We start from the raw sequence: 17,549 nt of genomic DNA, 5'->3' as shown, positions 1-17,549 counted from the left end.
TCTCCCCTAAATTCCAGATGCATATATTCAAGTGCTCCTTACTATCTCCACTTGGGTATCTATAAACATCTAAATCTAAAATACATGTCAAAGCTATCTTCAATAAGAGTAATGGTTGACTTCTCATCAGAAAACATGGAGGCCACAGGCACTGGGATGGATGACATTCAAGTTGCTAAAAGAAAAAGACAATTTTTCTAGCAAAAATGCCCTCCAAAAATTAAGGAGAAATTAACAAAAAAGTTAGTATATTTAAAAATACTGAAATAGCCCAGCTCACGTGGCTCAGTGGTTGAGTGTCAACCTATGAATCAGGAGGTCATAGTTCGACTCCCAGTCAGGACACTTACCCGGGTTGTGGGCTACATCTCCAGGAGGGGATGTGCAGGAGGCAGCTGTTCAATGATTCTCATCATTGATGTTTCTCTCCCTCTCCCTTCCACTCTAAAATCAATAAAAATATATTTAATACCAAAAAAAGAAGGTACAAATTCCCCAAATCTGGAGTGAAAAAAGGACATCACTGCTTACCATACCTAAAAATAAAAACCAAAACCAGAAAAAGACATCACAGGAAAAGAAAACCACAGATCAATATCCCTATGAACATAGGAGCAAAAGTCTTCTATAAAATACTGATAAACCCAAACCAGTGGTATATAAAAAGGATTGTACACCAGTGTGGCTAGGTTGTAGCATCGTCCCATACACCAAAAGATGGTGGGTTTGATTCCTGGTCAGGGCACATATCCAGTTTGCAGGTTTGATCCCCAGTCCGGGTGCATGTGAGAGGGAACCAATCTATGTTTCTCTCTCATATCATTGTTTTTCTTAATCTTTATCTCTCTCTTTTTTTTCTCTCTCCTTTCCTTTCTCTAAAAAAAAAAAAAAAAAAAAATTTAAAAAAAGGATTGTACATTATGAGTTAGTGACTTATCCCAAGAATGCAAGGTTAATTCAATATACAAAAATCAATGTAATATATCACATTAATAGAATAAAGGGGGGAAATCACATGATGATATCATTAGATATATGAAAAGCATATGACAAAATCAATACCTTTTCATGATAAAAACACTCAACTAGGAACAGAAGAATTTCCAAGAACTTCCTAACCAAATAAAGGCCATTTATAAAAAAAAAAAAAAAACCCACAGCTAACATCCTAATTAATGCAGGAAGACTAAATGCTTTCCCCATAAAATCACGAAGAAGAGATGTCTACTCTTGCCACTGTATTCAACACTGTACCAGAAATTCTAGGTAGGGTAATTTATAGGCAAGGAAATTAAAAGACATCCAGATTGGAAAGGAAGAGGTAAAACCATCATGATTTGCAGATGGCATATTCTTATATATAGAAAAATCGTAAGAAATCCACTAAACATTTATAGCACAGAATACAAGTTCATTATTTAAAAAAGTAAATTGTATTTGTATACAGTAACAATGAACATTATAAAAATGAAATTAAGAAAATTCTATTTATAAGGCATCATGAAGAATAAAATATTTAGAAATAAATTTAACAAAAAACATGTAAAACTTGTACACTGAAAACTATAGAACATTTTTGAAGGAAATTAAAGAATATCTAAATAAATGGAAGCACACCCTATGTCCATGGTTTGGATGGCAAAAATCTTAAGGTGGTAATGCTCCACTAATTAATATATAGATTTGAAGCAATCCCTCTCAAAATCTCTGCTGGGCTTTTAGAGAAATTAATGAACTGATCCTAAAAATAATATGGAAACAGAATAGGGACATAGAAAACTAAAACAATCTTGAAAAAGAAGAACAAAGTTGGAGGACCCATGTGTTCAATTTTGAAACTACAAAGCTGTAGTAAATGAGACAGTGTGGTACCGGCAGAAGCTAAGAACCATTCCTTAAAAACCAAACAACTTACCAAACGTTGGATAACTCTGGGAAGAAATGTAAAACATGGAAAATATTTCCTAACAGAAACGGAAAAGGATTTCAACTGTAGTTCTTCTTCTGAAGTCTTTTCAAATATTGAAAAGGATGTTGCACAAGCTATAAAAAATGCCATCACTGTCACAACTGTGGGCATTAGGAGGTCATCCTTCAGTAGAAGAGGTAGCATACTATAAGGGAAAATAAAAACCATAATCACTTTGTAAAAACATTTTAAATGAGTTTATAAGAACTATACTGAAAATATTATATGGAAACTGGTTTGACTCACCTAAATGTTGACACAAGTAAAAACCAAGTAGACATAAAAGGAATTTCATTCAAAACTAAGCAGACAGGTCTAAAATGATAAAGAAAAAAAATAATTTAATCTTATAGAATATAATTTCAACTCTTACTCGTAAAAAATATGAAGAGATTTTATGTCTTATTTTCAGGGTAGCTAAAAAACCAAAAACTTTAAAACAGCCATCAAGGTCTTCATATGGACTACTGATTCATTTTTTTTTATAACCATCAATCCAAATTAAATGAGTCTAAATACAGAGAAGGTGTCAACTCCTCATAATTGGAAAAGTGATTCCAGAATTCAGTCCACCGATGGAATATTTATCATACAAAAGTAGTTTAAAAAAAGAATCATATAAATTGATCTAAACAGAGAAAGAGAGCTGCTTCATATATTTCATATTTGGTAAATATGAAATGAATTCCCAGAATAGTGGTTTTCATACTTCTTATGACCTTCCATGTTACATATTACTCAGCTAAAAACTAGTTGTAATAGGATCATCTGCCACTGAAGAGAGGACAACAGAGGCAAAGAAGAACTATAAAGGGAAACAAGTGTATGATTGTAGAATAAAAGAAAAGAGAGGGGGGGAACAATAGGAAGAGGCTACATGAAAAGAGCAATAGTATAGGAACAGGAAGTGTAATGCCAAGAAATGGAGCCACTGACTTTACCGAAGAGTGGTTTAAGGTCATAAGTGCAAACTCTGTGACCTCCTTACCACCAACCTCAGACCCATTACCTCTGGATTCAACTGTGGCAATAATGCTCAAGAAGAAGGGGCCTGGCCAGCATGGCTCAGTGGTTGAGCATCAACCTATGAACCAAGAGGTCATGGTTCGATTCCCAGTCAGGGCACATGCCAGGTTGTGGCCCAATCCCCAGTAGGGGGTGTGCAGGAGGCAGCTAATCAATGATTCTCATCATTGGTGTTTCTATCTCTCTCCCCCTCCCCCTTCCTCTCTCTGAAATCAATAAAAACATACTACAAAAAAGGGGGAGGGAGAGGGGGCTGTCCAGGAGACCTGAGTCCTAGTCTCACCTCTGTCCTTGAATAAATGGTTAATTTAACTTTTTTTCTTATGTGTAATTGAAATAATATCTTGTATTGTTATGTAGTTGAAAAAAGTCTTACAAGTATTATCTAGTATTCGGGGCCCAAGAGCTAATCTGAATGGTCAGATTACGGATCACTGAATGAGCTGCCTTTCTATGGGGTAGAAATTCTAGGGAGAATCTATGTTTGAAAGTAAATACCTCTCCCTAGTTCTTGGCACATGAGATTTGTGTGTACGGTCAGCCTAGCCTCATATAATAGTAGTAACTCAGGTTTAGACTTTGGAGGATGAAATCAAGCTAATTTGAGACTGTTTTGTACAAAGCAAAGAAGCCTTCCACACAGGCCAGCCCAGCTTACTATAAAGCTATGCACTGTGGTTTTAGTGCAAAGCTCCACTTCCCACTTGCCATTGATCACTCTGTACATATCTTCCACAGGAACCTATGAACAGGGTGAGGGGTAGAGTGGTTGTGGGTTGGGATTCAAGTATTCCAATGTGTTCTAGGCAAATACTATTTTAATATTGGGATAATATACCCTTAACTGTCACCCAATTTCTCTGAAGATCAGGGGGGAAAAATTAATGCTCCTAAAACAAAGTAGTCTGGTTAGAGATTGCCAATAGGGCCTAACCAAAGGTTTTGACAAAAGAAATAGAAATTAGGCAACATAAGAAAGCCCCTAAAGAGGTGAATGGAGAGAACAAGGCTTTGAATAGGTATGAAAATGAAAAAGGCAAAGATGACAAAGAGACTCCAATCTTTGGAAGACATATTTTATTAGCATACAGAATATATATAGGAAGAAATAAGTCTATCGGTAGTAATTCTATGAAATATTCTCAGTTTAAAATATAAAGAAGTAAAACTGAAAAAAGTATGATTTTATGAAATAACTTTATACAACTATATAACATTTGCATAGTTGTGTTTTATACTTATGTAATTATATGTAATACATTGATTTATATATTATAAATGCACTAGAGGCCCGGTGCATGAGATTCATGCACTGGGGGAGGAGAGGTCCCTGAGCCCGGCCTGTGCCCTCTCACAGTCCGGGACCCCTGGCTCCTTACCGCCTGCCTGCAGTAGAGGCGAGAGAGGCTCCCGCCACTACCACTGCACTTGCCAGCTGTGAGCTTGGCTTCTGGCTGAGCAGGGCTCCCCATGTGGGAGCACACTGACCACCAGGGGGCAGCTCCTGCATTGAGCATCTGCCCCCTGGTGGTCAATGTGCGTCATAGTGACTGGCCATTCCGCTGTTCCGTCCATTTGCATATTATGCTTTTATTATATAGGATAATAATTAATTAAATACTTGAAACATTTTTACTTACAATGATACTAAGAGAATGGACTTTTCATGTACTTGGAAAGAAAATAAAAAGAATGATAGTGCACAGGTAACCTTTAAGAAAAAAAAGAAGGGAAATGAAATATAACAGCTTACAAAATATAACTGCAATTTAATTATGAATCTGAATAAAAATCATTTCAGGTAAAACTTTAAAGTTTAATGTGGCTTCTATCTAGAAGGAAAATATATACATAGCACTAATATGCATAATATTTCATTCAACTATATAGTCAACATATTTTTGAGAAAACTGATTATAACACTATACTTAACCATATAAAGTAAGTTCATTGAGACTCAGTTATTAATAAAAGTACTAAACACTTCAGATACAACAATCATGCCTTAATCCTCCCTTGGAATCTCTGACAACTTAAATTAAAAAGCATGAAGGAAAAGGAGGTCAAAATCTAAAATTGGCAAAACAAATCTGTTTCAGTGTTTTTAAAAGATGCATTTCAATAAAATATGTTAAGTATTTCATAATAATTTCATTCATATATATATATATATATATATATATGATTTCATTCATATGTGGAATATAAGACAAAAAGAACAAATGAACTAACGAAACAAAAACAAACATAGATCCAGACAACAGAATGGTGGTTACCAGCGGGAAAGGGGATGGAGGAGGGGGAACTGGGTAAAGGGAGTCAGATACATGGGAATGGAAGGAAGCTAGACTTCGCATGGTGAGCACACTATAGTGTACACAAATGTTGAATTATAATGTACACCTGAAAATTGTATGATGTTATTAACCAATGGCACCACAATCAATTTAATTTTAAAATAAAATGTGCTTTTCAATAAAAATAAATGTCTTATAAAGTAATCATTTGCTATTTGGGGTTTTAAATAAAAAAAATTACATAGACCCATTTTCAGAAGTTTATATTCTGAATATCAGACATCAGTATACATCCAAATGTAGTTATTCAAGTAAAAAATGTGGGTCACTACCTTGTACATGCTACACATCCAATCCATCAGCAAATCCTTTGTACACCACCTCCTAAATATGATACCCACCCACTTCTCTCCTTCCCTCTGCTGACGCTGATAGAAGAGTGGTCTGAGCCACCCCGTCTTTCTCCCGGACTGCTGCAATACGTCCTAATTGGTAACACTCATGCCTCCTTCCAATCCATTCTCCAGCCAGCCACCATGCCCATTTATGTAAACTTCCTTATTTAAATTCCTTCCATTGCTTCCCTCCTGCGTCATGCGGGTCCTGCCTTCCTCTTCCAGTCTACTGCTGTCTTCCTCCCTCACTTCACACTAGCACTTCACACCTGTGCCTTTAAGCCTCAAACATGCCAATGTGTTCCTGCCTTAAGGAAAAAGTTGCTTTCATCAAGTCAGAGCCCAGATCTTCTTGTGATTGGCTGTTTCTGGTCGACCACTCAGTTCTAGGCTCAATGTCACTTCCCTAGAACGACCTTCCCATACTCAATCTAAAGTAATGCCCCCTAACCAAGCCCATCCGCAGTCTTTTCACATACCACTGTTTTCTTCATAGCCCTCACTACTCCCAGATACTTTCTTGTTAACCGATTTATTTTGTTTGTTGTAGTTCTTCTGCCAGAATTAAGAGAGCAGGGATGTTTGCTGTCATTCCCACACATGCCAGTACCTTGAAAAGGACTGGACACATTAGCGAGCACTCAGTAAGTACTACTTGAGTGAATTAAATATAAGTCATTTTGCTGCTATTCATATGTTAGTATTCATACCATCAATTACCTCAATTACAGACTTATATGGAGAATTGACTTGAGAATAATTCAATCTTCATGGAAAGGAAAACACTTTAAAGAAATTAAAATGAGAAATATTTTTAAAGCTTTTCGAAGAATTTAGTAAGAATTCAAAACATTACCAACAAAAATAACAAAAGTCATTAATATAAGTCTCTTTCTGTTGTTTTTTAAACACAGTGGCTTGTATTAAAACAGAATAAAATTAGGAAACTCAGAGAGAGAAAATGTTTTTTCTGGCTTATAATCCCTGAAAGTAATCATCTCTAGCGCTGCCACAGTTACTCAAACACTGAAATTGCTTTCCATTATCTTTGAAATATACCTTTATTTAGCATGCTATTTCCTAGAGAAATAGCGTAATCTGATATAAACTTGCAAATATTTCAAGTTAGGCCTATTGAAGACATCGGAGCATTACTAACCATATCCCTCTGTTCTAAAAGTCCTATAGAATATTAACCGTAGATGACTCAGTGTGCTCAGAGTTCATTCACAGAATCAAACAACAGAAAACGTCAATAAAAAGGTAATCAAAAGAGAAGAACATGAAACTATCTTTTTTACATTGTGGTACTGATAGGCACTTTTGAAGTATTTCAGCAGTATGCTATGTTATGGCTTGTTTTTTAGAATGCAATGTAAGTACGTGGCAGTCCCAGAATCGAAACCCTAATTCCTAAAATGTTGTGCCCTTCTAAAGTCCACTGACTTACTGTTTTCATAAACCAAATTTTCTGGACATATTAAAAGATACTTTTAAATGTCATTTTATAGGCCCATGCACACAGGAACAAAATTGTAAAAGTGCCACAGAAATACAACCTGGAGGGATTTAGAAACCCTAAACTGCAGGAAATAGAACCAATGCACCTTCAAACTGACACAAGTCATCTTTCTACAACAGAAATCTGTCCCCTCCCCTGCTTAGAAATCGTTTTCTGGCTCCTCTTGCACACAAATCCAACTCCAACTTATTCAACCTGACATTCAAACCCTTATACAATTTGATCCGTTTGATTCTGCTCTCTGACCATAGCCTCTACACACACACACACACACACACATACACACGTCAATGTTCAATAGCTGTTCCCAGAGCATTCCCTATCGGTTCTCATCTCTATACCTTCAAGCTCTTCCTCCTGTCTTGAATTCTCTTCTGCTATATAACCTCCTATCCCAAATCTTGCCCAGCTTTCAAACTTTGTCTCCAATCCCATTTGCTCTAAGAGGCTGTCTAACATCTGCCCACAAGTAATAACTCCTGTTCCCACATAGTCATAGCACCTAATCTGTACCAATTAGAACTTAATACCATCTGCTCTATCACATAATTATTTAAGCATATGCCTATCACCACTGTTGTTTGGATTCCCTCACTGACTAATACAAAGCAGAACTTAAATAACTGTTGAATTAAACTGAAAGTTTCTGATTGCTCAATCTAGTGCCAAAAAGAGTACCTAAGTATGTCAGACACTCAATAAATGTTCATCAAATAAATGAATGTTCCAACCCAATAAAGCCTCCTGTTCAGAGCAATTACCTCTATTTTTAAAAGATTAGTTACAGCAAGAATTAAGTATCTAAAGTAAGGAGAAACTTACCAGAGTATATCTGAATCCTTTGGGAGAGGGCTGAAGTATTAATTTTATACATGCAGGAAGCAGACTCAAAAACGTGAAACAAAAACTAAAAAATGAATAAAAAATAAAATACTTGTTATCTTTGTAAAGGCCTATAGCTAAAACAAATACTTTTTTAAATATAAGGATCACATTACTTATCAACTTAAATTGACTTCAAATTAAAGTTTATTTTTACTTTTTAAATTTAAGACTAAATAAAATTTAAATAAAATCCACACCTTGAAATATGTACGCTCTTCAACATATACATAATTATATAATATAGAACAAAACATTATAGTAGTAAGTGCTGCTTATGTTATTTTACTATTTAGTCTCATTTATAGAAAAGAGAGAAAGGCAGCTAAATATCCATTATCAAAGACTCAAAATAAGAAAACATAACCAGGTATAAAGAGAAAATGCTCTAGTTATAACAGAAACATTGATAAAATGTACTGTAAGAGAATCTCTCAGGCCCTCAATTCACAAAGTTGATTATGTGATTTTCAAGCACCTGGTAAATAAAATAAAAAAACAAGTCAGAAGCTGCTAGAGCTTCTAGTGATGGCTGATGGGCAGGGGAGAACTCCGTAAGCAGAGCCATCTGGAGCCATGTGGTACCACGGCACACAGCCCCGAAAGCCCTGACACAGGATCATAACGCATACAGTAACTGATTTTCCCACTTTTGGTGGCTTTGTGGTGTGTCAGCTTGGCTCAGAAGAACTACAATCCGTCGTTACATGGGCTATAAGGGATATTCGTGAAAGGACTGTATGGGAGAGGGAGGCAGCACACACACACTCCTTTGCCCCGTTATTCAAACACTAGTCTTGGCGCTGCTGGGAAGAGATTTTGCAGAACTAATAAAAGTCCCTGATCAGTTGATTTTAAGTTAATCTATAGGAAGATAGTCTTGAGTGCGCCTGACTCAATCAGTTAGAAGCCCTTTACCAATAAAAGGGCTTACGCCTTGCCTAAACTCAGAGATTCTCAACAGCAGCTGGGTCTGAATCGCTCTTCCCTTTAAATATTCCTCCCTGAATGCCTGTGGACTTCAGTTTGCTTAGCCAGCCCCACAATTGTATAAGCCAATTCCTCATAGCAAATTCACACACACACACACGCTCGCACACACACTGATCCCCTCCTCATTCTTTAGTTGAACCCTGACTGATACATCACTGAAAATCACAACTCTTCCAACATATGTTCAATCATGATGAGCATACTCACCAATTAAGGAGGAGAGAAGTAGGTAACAATCCAGGAAGATTTTCACATAAAATATATCAAATAAAAGAGTTTTGTTGTATAGAGGGATAGATTAATGGTATGTGGAAAATTCACTAACAAAGACCAGCTCATTCCCTAATGGTGCCAGATAAATGAAATATTACCATAATTCTTTTAGAGGAAAGCATACAAAACACTATATACAAACTTTGTGACTCTTACCTGATTTTTATCTGGGTGTGATGTGGCAAAATATTCTTGATCTTCAGAAAGACACTTAGGCTACACCAAATATTGGCTACTTTATCCTTAAAAGAGATTTGTTAGTTTTACATTCTGATATAATTGAAAGAAATACCAAACTCCACAAAGTACAGTGCATAACTTCTAAATAAACTTGTGAGGTGTAAAGCTTTTGTTCACAATTTTATAAGTTGATTAAACTCTCTAACTAATGCATATGTACACACACAGATAAGCATTTTTCACTTTTTTGCAATGGGAGTTTATCTAAATCACTACCCAACCCTAATCTAGACATTCCCAAGAAATACTTCATATTTTTCTAAGAACAGCACACTATCCCTAAATAAGGAAGTTATTCATCTTTGAAAATGTTTCTAGAATTTTTTTGTTTTCCTAATGTGTAGAACACATATTATGTGACCCGTTTTATCACACACCTGAAATTATCTAATATAACTTCCTAGCTACTAGCAATGACAAGAGTTAATTGCTAATAAATCAAGAAGTTTAAAGGCATTAGCAGTTGTGCTAGGATCACTTTCAAAATTAAATTTGTAACTACAGCTCTCTGTTCGTGAAACCCATCCTCTACACAGCTGCTTGACTCACAGCTGTGTAGGCAAAACATCCAGAAAGTAACTACCACTGACAGCTGTACCACCCTTCTTCTCTCCGTAAGATCAAAAAAAATGCTCTTCAGATTCTGAGAGCAACAAGGGAATGGAGGCGACCTGCAACACCACCAAACATATTAATATCCATTTTTATGTTTACCATGCTAAATGCCATCTCTTAAACAGAAGGCAAGGCAAATAACCAGGCAGCTTACAAGGAAAATCAAACTTTTCTTTCTTTTAAATCCTACCCAAAGATATTTTTCCCCCATTGCTTTTTCAGAGAGAGTAGAAGGGAGGGAGGGAGGGATGGGAGGAGGGAGAGAGAGGGAGAGAGAAACTGATGTACATCAATTGGTTGCCTCCCGCATGCACCCCAACCAAGGCTGGGGATCAAACTTGCAACCCAGGTATGTGCCCTTGACCAGGAATCAAACCCACAACCCTTCGATGGCCAATGCTCTAACCACTGAACACACTAGCCAGGGCTCAAACTTTTCTTTATATACTAGTAAGTGTTCAGGTTAGAAAAATATAAAGAAGATAGGAGCACAATTTTCAAAGTTCGACTCACAGCTCTGCCGCACACTACCTACATGACCTCAGTTTTCTGATCTGTAAAGTGGGTATAATAGATACCTCAGAACTATTGTAGGGATCAAATAAAATCAGGTGAGGTATCTGGCACCTAATAAGTGGTGATAATAATAGTGACTGTTTATGATTATCAGTATCAGCAGCAGCATCTCCATCAACATACAAGTCGCACATTCTTGTTCCTTCACAAAACCAAATTCTCTTAGTCTCAAAACGCTGGGTCCATCTCCTTACAGATCAAATCTATATATTAGAAATTTACATATATATATATATGCTTTTCTAATTCTTTTTAAAAGAAATGTTTATTCAAAAGCAAATTATCTATAAATATGTTGTCTCTGTCTAACTTTATTAAAAGGGCCTTTTGTTTCAGAAAAATGGTTTAATTTAATTACTAAGTCTAAATCATCAAATTACCCATGTAATTAAAGTTTAACAAGAGTGATTAAGCTAGCATTAAATGAAATGAAAGATTCTCATTAGAAATTACTGTGGGTGAAGGTTGTATTTATATATCTCATAAGGAATTAGGAGATCTTTCTGAAGCAAACATGATTATTAGTTTAAAAAGTAATTTCCTAAGATTAAAAAGAGAAAATAAACCAAAGAAATTACAGAGCTCTTAACTCTGTAGCTGCAACTTCTCATGCTGTCTTCATTCTGGACCCCTTTCATTAGAAAAACGTGTAATTGGATTATGGATCTCATGATGGCATAAATATTAGCAATGCATGTAATGTACTAGAACATGCCAGCTGAGCTAGGGGTTTACACTGAATTAAATAATTGGCAAGGATGATGGCGAGAAGAGAGCAGCTGAAGTTACTATTCCCTGAGGGTCTTCTACAGGAAATCCCAGCGGTCACAGGGGAGGTAGCAGAAAGCAGTGAGAGGAGAGTGTGCACGTGCCTCAAATAATCCACGATCCACTGGGAAGAGCCTCCTTAGAACCTGCAGGGTTTGCTCCTTTTCTGTAACAAATGGCAGCCAGCAGAGAACGAAGGAAGCCACAACAGTACACGCCAGCTTAACTAACAGCACAAACCTAGAACAAAAGCAAAGGCAACCCGTGAGCCAAGAAGTTAATACTTCTGAGAAAAGCTGAACCACGCTAAATATAATAAATGCAAGTGTATAGTAATGGTAAATCTATGCCACTGACATAGATTTAAGATGGGAGTCTACTCAAATCAGGGTTAAGAAATTCAAAACCATTACGATGGGCACTTCTCCGCCCTGCAGGTGTGGCTCAGTTGATTGAGCGTTGTCCCATTCACCAAGAGGTGGCAGGTTCCATTCCCAATCAGGGCACATGCCTGGGTTTCAGGCTCAATCCCCAGTAGGGGGAGTGCAGGAGGAAGCCAATTGATGTTTCTCTCTCATTGATGTTTCTATCTCTTTCTCTCTCCCTTCCTCTCTCTGAAATCAATAAAACCATTTTTTAAAAAAGATCTGCACTTCTCTAACAAAAAAAACTATCACCATCCTAATTAACATTTAACTTAGATGTCATTCCTATGTAGCCATGAAGACAAATGTCAAATCAGGATTATATTTCTAATAAGTATGTAATCTAACATGCTCTTAAATGGATGAAATCCTACAGCAATGCTCTAACAAACCAACCCACATCACCTGCAGGAAATGTACATTGATCAAAATATTTTTCTAGTTAGGAAGATTTAAAGTAAATGTAGAACATGACACTCTCTCTTCCTACTCTCTCCATAGTCAACACATTAGTAAGAAATCACCCAAAGGCCAGGTGAAAGACCACCTTCCTCCAGGTAGCAGGCCACATACATACTCGGGAGAACTTTATAAAATTTTGGTGTTTAGAAGCCACTCACCCTTTTCCTTTGAGGCCTTTTTTAAAACACTTGCCAAGTAGAAAACAAAAAAAGGGCAAGGAGTGGTAAAGTTCCATCTGTTTGTAATTTATAGCTAAACAAAATGCCAGTGATCCTAGCAGGTCCCAGTGACAAGATACTCCAAGAACACCCCACAGAGCAAAGCCAAGACTCACAGAATTATATCTGTCCCTGTGTCAAGGAAATTATCTCAGTAATTAAAAGAGGTAGATCTTGCACTTTATAGAGTGTATTTCTTACACAATTTAAAAATAAGAGATATGAAAGCTAATTTAAATAGAAATTGAAGTTATTGGATGTATATAAACATTTGAAATTATAAATAATGGCCTCAAATATATAAAATCTAGTGTTAAACACAGCAACTGATTTGTTTAGCTTTAAAATAACTCTAAATAGTTAACACATAGCTTTGTTTCTGCTAGACTATTTCAGTTATTATAAAATGATGCTTCAAAAGTTAAAAAAAGACAAAATTTACTGATATCACTATACTTCTCTATAAATATGCATCAGTATAAATATAAATGCTTGATTATAAACAAATAACAGTTATATTAAAACAACATCACAATTAAATTTTCAGTCCGAAATAATGAGCTAGGCACTCATGTTTACCTCCTCTCCTTCCCTAAACCCCCTTAAGATAGAGAATTTTTTTGAAGTATAAACTCACAGCCATAAAGAGAACAGGAAGTTGGGCTACAGTAGATCAAGATTTCAACACATTTCTAGAAGCCAGAAAGAGGACAGAAAAGTGGTAACAAATAAAATAGGATGAATGAAGCCACAGCCTAGAGGAAGCTTAGGCAAGCAAGGAGCCAGTCTACCCTGCAAGCCCCTGGAGAACTCTGGAAACACCAAGTAGGTTAGAGGGCTTGAGCAATATTTTGAAAAGAAAACAAGAGGATTAACTGAAAATCCCTAGAGGGAGAAATCAAATCCCACCTCACTCCTGTGCAAAGATGATCTGGCAGCCAAACCATTTACCACCCCAGGCAACAGAAGAAGGAATATTTCTCCAAAAAAAATAGAACAAACCATCTGGGACAGCTAGTGGAGAAATTAACACTACAGTACAAAGCCCTCCACACTCTGAAATTTAAGGATCCTACAATGTACTGGCCAGCTCCCTGCCTACTTAACCTACAGTGGATCAAATAAATAAAGAGCTCACATGTAGCTTTTTTCTTCTGTCTTACCCTTAAATTAGAATATTCTTGGACCAAATAGACATTGAAGAAAAACCTAAGACCAAAATTAAAAGGGGAAAAATTGACCCTGGAAGAATGGAAATAATTAAGAAAATAGTAAGGAAAAAATTAAGGAGTGAATTGAAATTTAAGATATGCTTAACAAAACAAATGAAACGTAATAGAAGTGTTAGAGATAATCTTCCAAACCATAAAGACAAAGAGATGCTCAAGATGGAGATGAAAGACCTAACATCTAACCAGCTCAAGGATGAAGTGAGAAAATTATCAAAGAAATAATATAAGAGAATTTCCCAGAACTGAAGAACATGAGTCTTCAAGATGAATGACCCATAGAGTGTCCAAAACAATTGTCAAAATACATATGCCTAAGCAATCACTGTGAAATTTCAGAGACCCCAAAATAAAAAATAGTAACAGCAGCAGCAGCAGTAATGTCAGATGATAATAGCAACCAATATTCATACAATACTTAATACTTCCCAAGTACTGCTTTAAATGCTTCACAAATATTAATCCACTTCATTCTCAAAAAGTTTACAAAGTAAGGGTTATTCTTATGCCATTTTACAAATCAGGAAAGTAAAGTACATAGTGGTTAAAAAGTGTGTCACTATAAACTGACTTAATCCCAAAAGCTTCAAGTTTGATTCAAATCACAGAGAAGATACCACTACAAGTTTGCCAGAATGTGAAAATAATAAGGAATGACAATAGGTGAAGATGAGCACCTAGAACTTTGACACAGTGCTAATGGAAGTGTTAACTGGTGTACCATGCTTAAAAACCAGTTGGGAATATCTAAAATTACGCATGTGCATACCCTGTAACTTAGCAATTCCACTCATAAAAAAATATATTTACATGTGTACAGAGACATTTATAAGAGTAATCATAGCAGCAAATTCATCACAGCCAAAACCTGGAGGCATCCAAATGTCTATCAGTAATAGAATTATGTGTATTCTTGCAATGGAATATTATAATGCAATGTAATTGAACAAATTACAGCTACATACAACTACAAGAATAACTCTCACAAACAAAATGTTGAACCCAAAACACCAAACACAAAGGAATACCTAGTGTGTTGTCTCACATATATAAAGTTCAAAAGGGGGGAGGGGATAGCAGTATTAGCACTTAGCTATCTCTGGGAAAGGAGGAGGAAGAAGTACTCAGGAGGCATAAAAGTGTAGATTTGGATACTGGCAGTGTGCAATTTCTTGACACAGGTTAGAGTTTGCCAATTCACTAAACTGCACATTTATATATAGTGCACTTGTCTGTATTTGTGTTATTTCTAAGTAAATATAGCTTTAAAAATCTTGTAAACAATTTGCTTTTCTTTTATTTATATTAGTACTAGAGGCCTGGTGCATGAATTTGTGCATCAATGGGGTCCCTTTACCTGGCCTGCAGGATTGGGCCAAAACTAGCTCTCCGACAACCCCCAAGGGGTCCTGGATTGCAAAAGGGTGCAGGCCAGGCCAAGGGACGCCACCAGTGCGTGATCAGGGCCGAGGAGGGACACAGGAGGTTGGTCATCTGGGGAGGAACTCAGGAGGGTTCCAGGGCACGTCCAGCCCATCTCTCTCAATTCCAATTGGCCGGACCCCAGCAGCAAGCTAACCTACCGGTTGGAGCGTCTGGCCCCTAGTGGTCAGTGCACATCATAGCGACTGGTCAACCTGTCGACTGTCTGCTCCCTGGTGGTCAGTGCACATCATAGCGAGCAGTTGAGCAGCCTTAGCATATCATTAGCATATTACGCTTTGATTGGTTGAACAGCTGACAGGCCAACCAGACACTTAACATATTAGGCTTTTATTATATAGGACTTTGTAACCAATAGCCCTGATCAGATAAAAAATATGATCAAAACAACTACAGATTTGAATATATTTTGCAAGTCCTTTGACAGATACACATTAATTTTATTACAACTAAAACAGATTGGCATCAAAAGGAAAAGCTATTAGTTAAGCACTCATGTTGCTGTGAATTGTGTTTTTTTGTTTTTCTTTGGGACAGTTAGCAACATTTAATACATTAGAAGACAAACTGGAGAGCCATGTACAGGTTATATCAACTTTTCTCTAAAATTTGTTTATTTGACTGTTCCTTATTTTAGGTATCAAAATTACAAATAAAATACACATAGCAAATTTTAATTATTCAGTTTCAGTTTTCTGAAGCTTCTGGCTACCACAATTAGAGAAACATCTTGTTTTAAAACTCAAAAAACTATAAGACTGTTTTCCTTTGTTAATGTCAGGTAACATTTATAAAAGATAGAAGGTATGTTAAGAGAATATAACGACACTTGGCACTCTTTGTCCAGCTCTTCAGAAGAGCTAATCAGTTATCAAGCCAAATGGGTGTGAAAAATCAATTCTACTTTTAACAAATCTTTATTTTACCTTTTAAGAAAAAGCTTTGTGAAGAGATTCTTATATATCATTGTGAACAAATATATATATAAAAGCCAAGCGACCAGAACAACAGAACAACAGGAACGACTGGCATAACCGGTCACTATGATGCGCACTGTGGTGGCCAACCAGCCCGATCGGGGCTCCAATCAGCTGTCCTCAGCCTCCCACGGAACCCCCACCCCAATCAGGCCCCTCCCCCAACCTTCCATAGCCCCCCACTCATGGCCCCTCCCCCCAGCCAGCTGCAGCCTCTCCCCTGCCCCTCCCCAACCCCGACCCCTGCCGGCCAACCTCCCACATCCCCTCCCGCCCCACTAGCCCGGCCCCAATTGGCCCCCATCGGGTGGGCCAGCCGGACCCCACCCATGCATGTTCGTGCACTGGGCCTCTAGTAGTTTATATAAGCAAGTACCCTAGCAAATAAGATATTACTGAATGATAACATTATACACATTGAGCCTAGATTTCCTAATAGGCATGCATCTAACTTCATTTCTAAATTAGTAAAGGATACTGAAAATGTCCATAGTCAATAAGAATAAGGCCTGGATACAGCAATATGCATAATGCATTAGCAACCTGTAAAGACAGATATTGTGAATTAAGAGAGTAATCTGTTACTTGAATCAAACAGGGTAAAAGTGTAGTTTCACTTAACACAGTAGCAAATGTTTCCCCTCTTACCTTCCTGTTATCAAAAAATTGCATTTTTATAAAACAACTCTTTAAACACTACAGTTTTCATGGAGGTGCTACTTCTTGGATAGGATGCCTCAGTAAAAAGGAAATCACTAGAAGGTGTTAGTCAGAGAAAGCACGTTTAGATACACAGGTCAGAGAAGTTAATCTAATGATTAATCTATATAAAATCACTAAAAAGAGTATTTGTTGACTGTGATTGTGAGACTACATAGCAACTTTTCAAAATGCCTTTCAGTTTAGTCATCCTCACAAGTTTTTAACATAAAAGCAACTCATAATTCTGAATATCCAATCCTTTTAAAACAAAGAAAAATAAATACTTATACATTAAGTTCTTCAACAGTAAAATAGAGCCATCAAAAAGCCTATTTTTTTTCTTGCACTACACTAAATACAGTGTCCAGAATAAGGTAAATGATAGAAATTCAGATTTACCAGCTAAGCAATAAATTCAACATGCTGCATGATTCAGTAGTATATAACTTCTAAAATTCAATGCATCTTATTACTACAGTTGGGCATTAAAATAATTAAGGTAAATTGATGTTTTCTAAGTGAAAATTATTTGACAGA

At 36.6% G+C, this 17,549-nt stretch overlaps 1 protein-coding gene across 1 annotated transcript in view; it reads right to left on the bottom strand.

The window, feature by feature from the left end:
* The window catches only part of ALG6 (ALG6 alpha-1,3-glucosyltransferase), a 41,355-nt gene that overhangs the window by 2,735 nt on the left and 21,071 nt on the right, over positions 1-17,549 (bottom strand). Inside the window, exons 7-14 of the mRNA XM_070405272.1 lie at positions 16,789-16,853; positions 12,602-12,787; positions 11,661-11,796; positions 9,514-9,599; positions 8,032-8,116; positions 4,636-4,706; positions 2,216-2,284; positions 1,916-2,114 (exon numbers count right to left, since the gene is read on the bottom strand). Coding sequence (XP_070261373.1) covers positions 1,916-2,114; positions 2,216-2,284; positions 4,636-4,706; positions 8,032-8,116; positions 9,514-9,599; positions 11,661-11,796; positions 12,602-12,787; positions 16,789-16,853 — 897 coding nt within the window. The remainder of the gene's footprint in view (positions 1-1,915; positions 2,115-2,215; positions 2,285-4,635; positions 4,707-8,031; positions 8,117-9,513; positions 9,600-11,660; positions 11,797-12,601; positions 12,788-16,788; positions 16,854-17,549) is intronic.

This window comes from Myotis yumanensis, unplaced genomic scaffold (genome assembly GCF_028538775.1).
Source record: "Myotis yumanensis isolate MYYU_CA2020_CCGP unplaced genomic scaffold, mMyoYum1.0.hap1 SCAF_2, whole genome shotgun sequence".
In the NCBI taxonomy this organism is placed as follows: domain Eukaryota; kingdom Metazoa; phylum Chordata; class Mammalia; order Chiroptera; family Vespertilionidae; genus Myotis; species Myotis yumanensis.
Note: the sequence above shows the minus strand (reverse complement) of the source record. Positions and strands in the feature narration are given on the sequence as shown.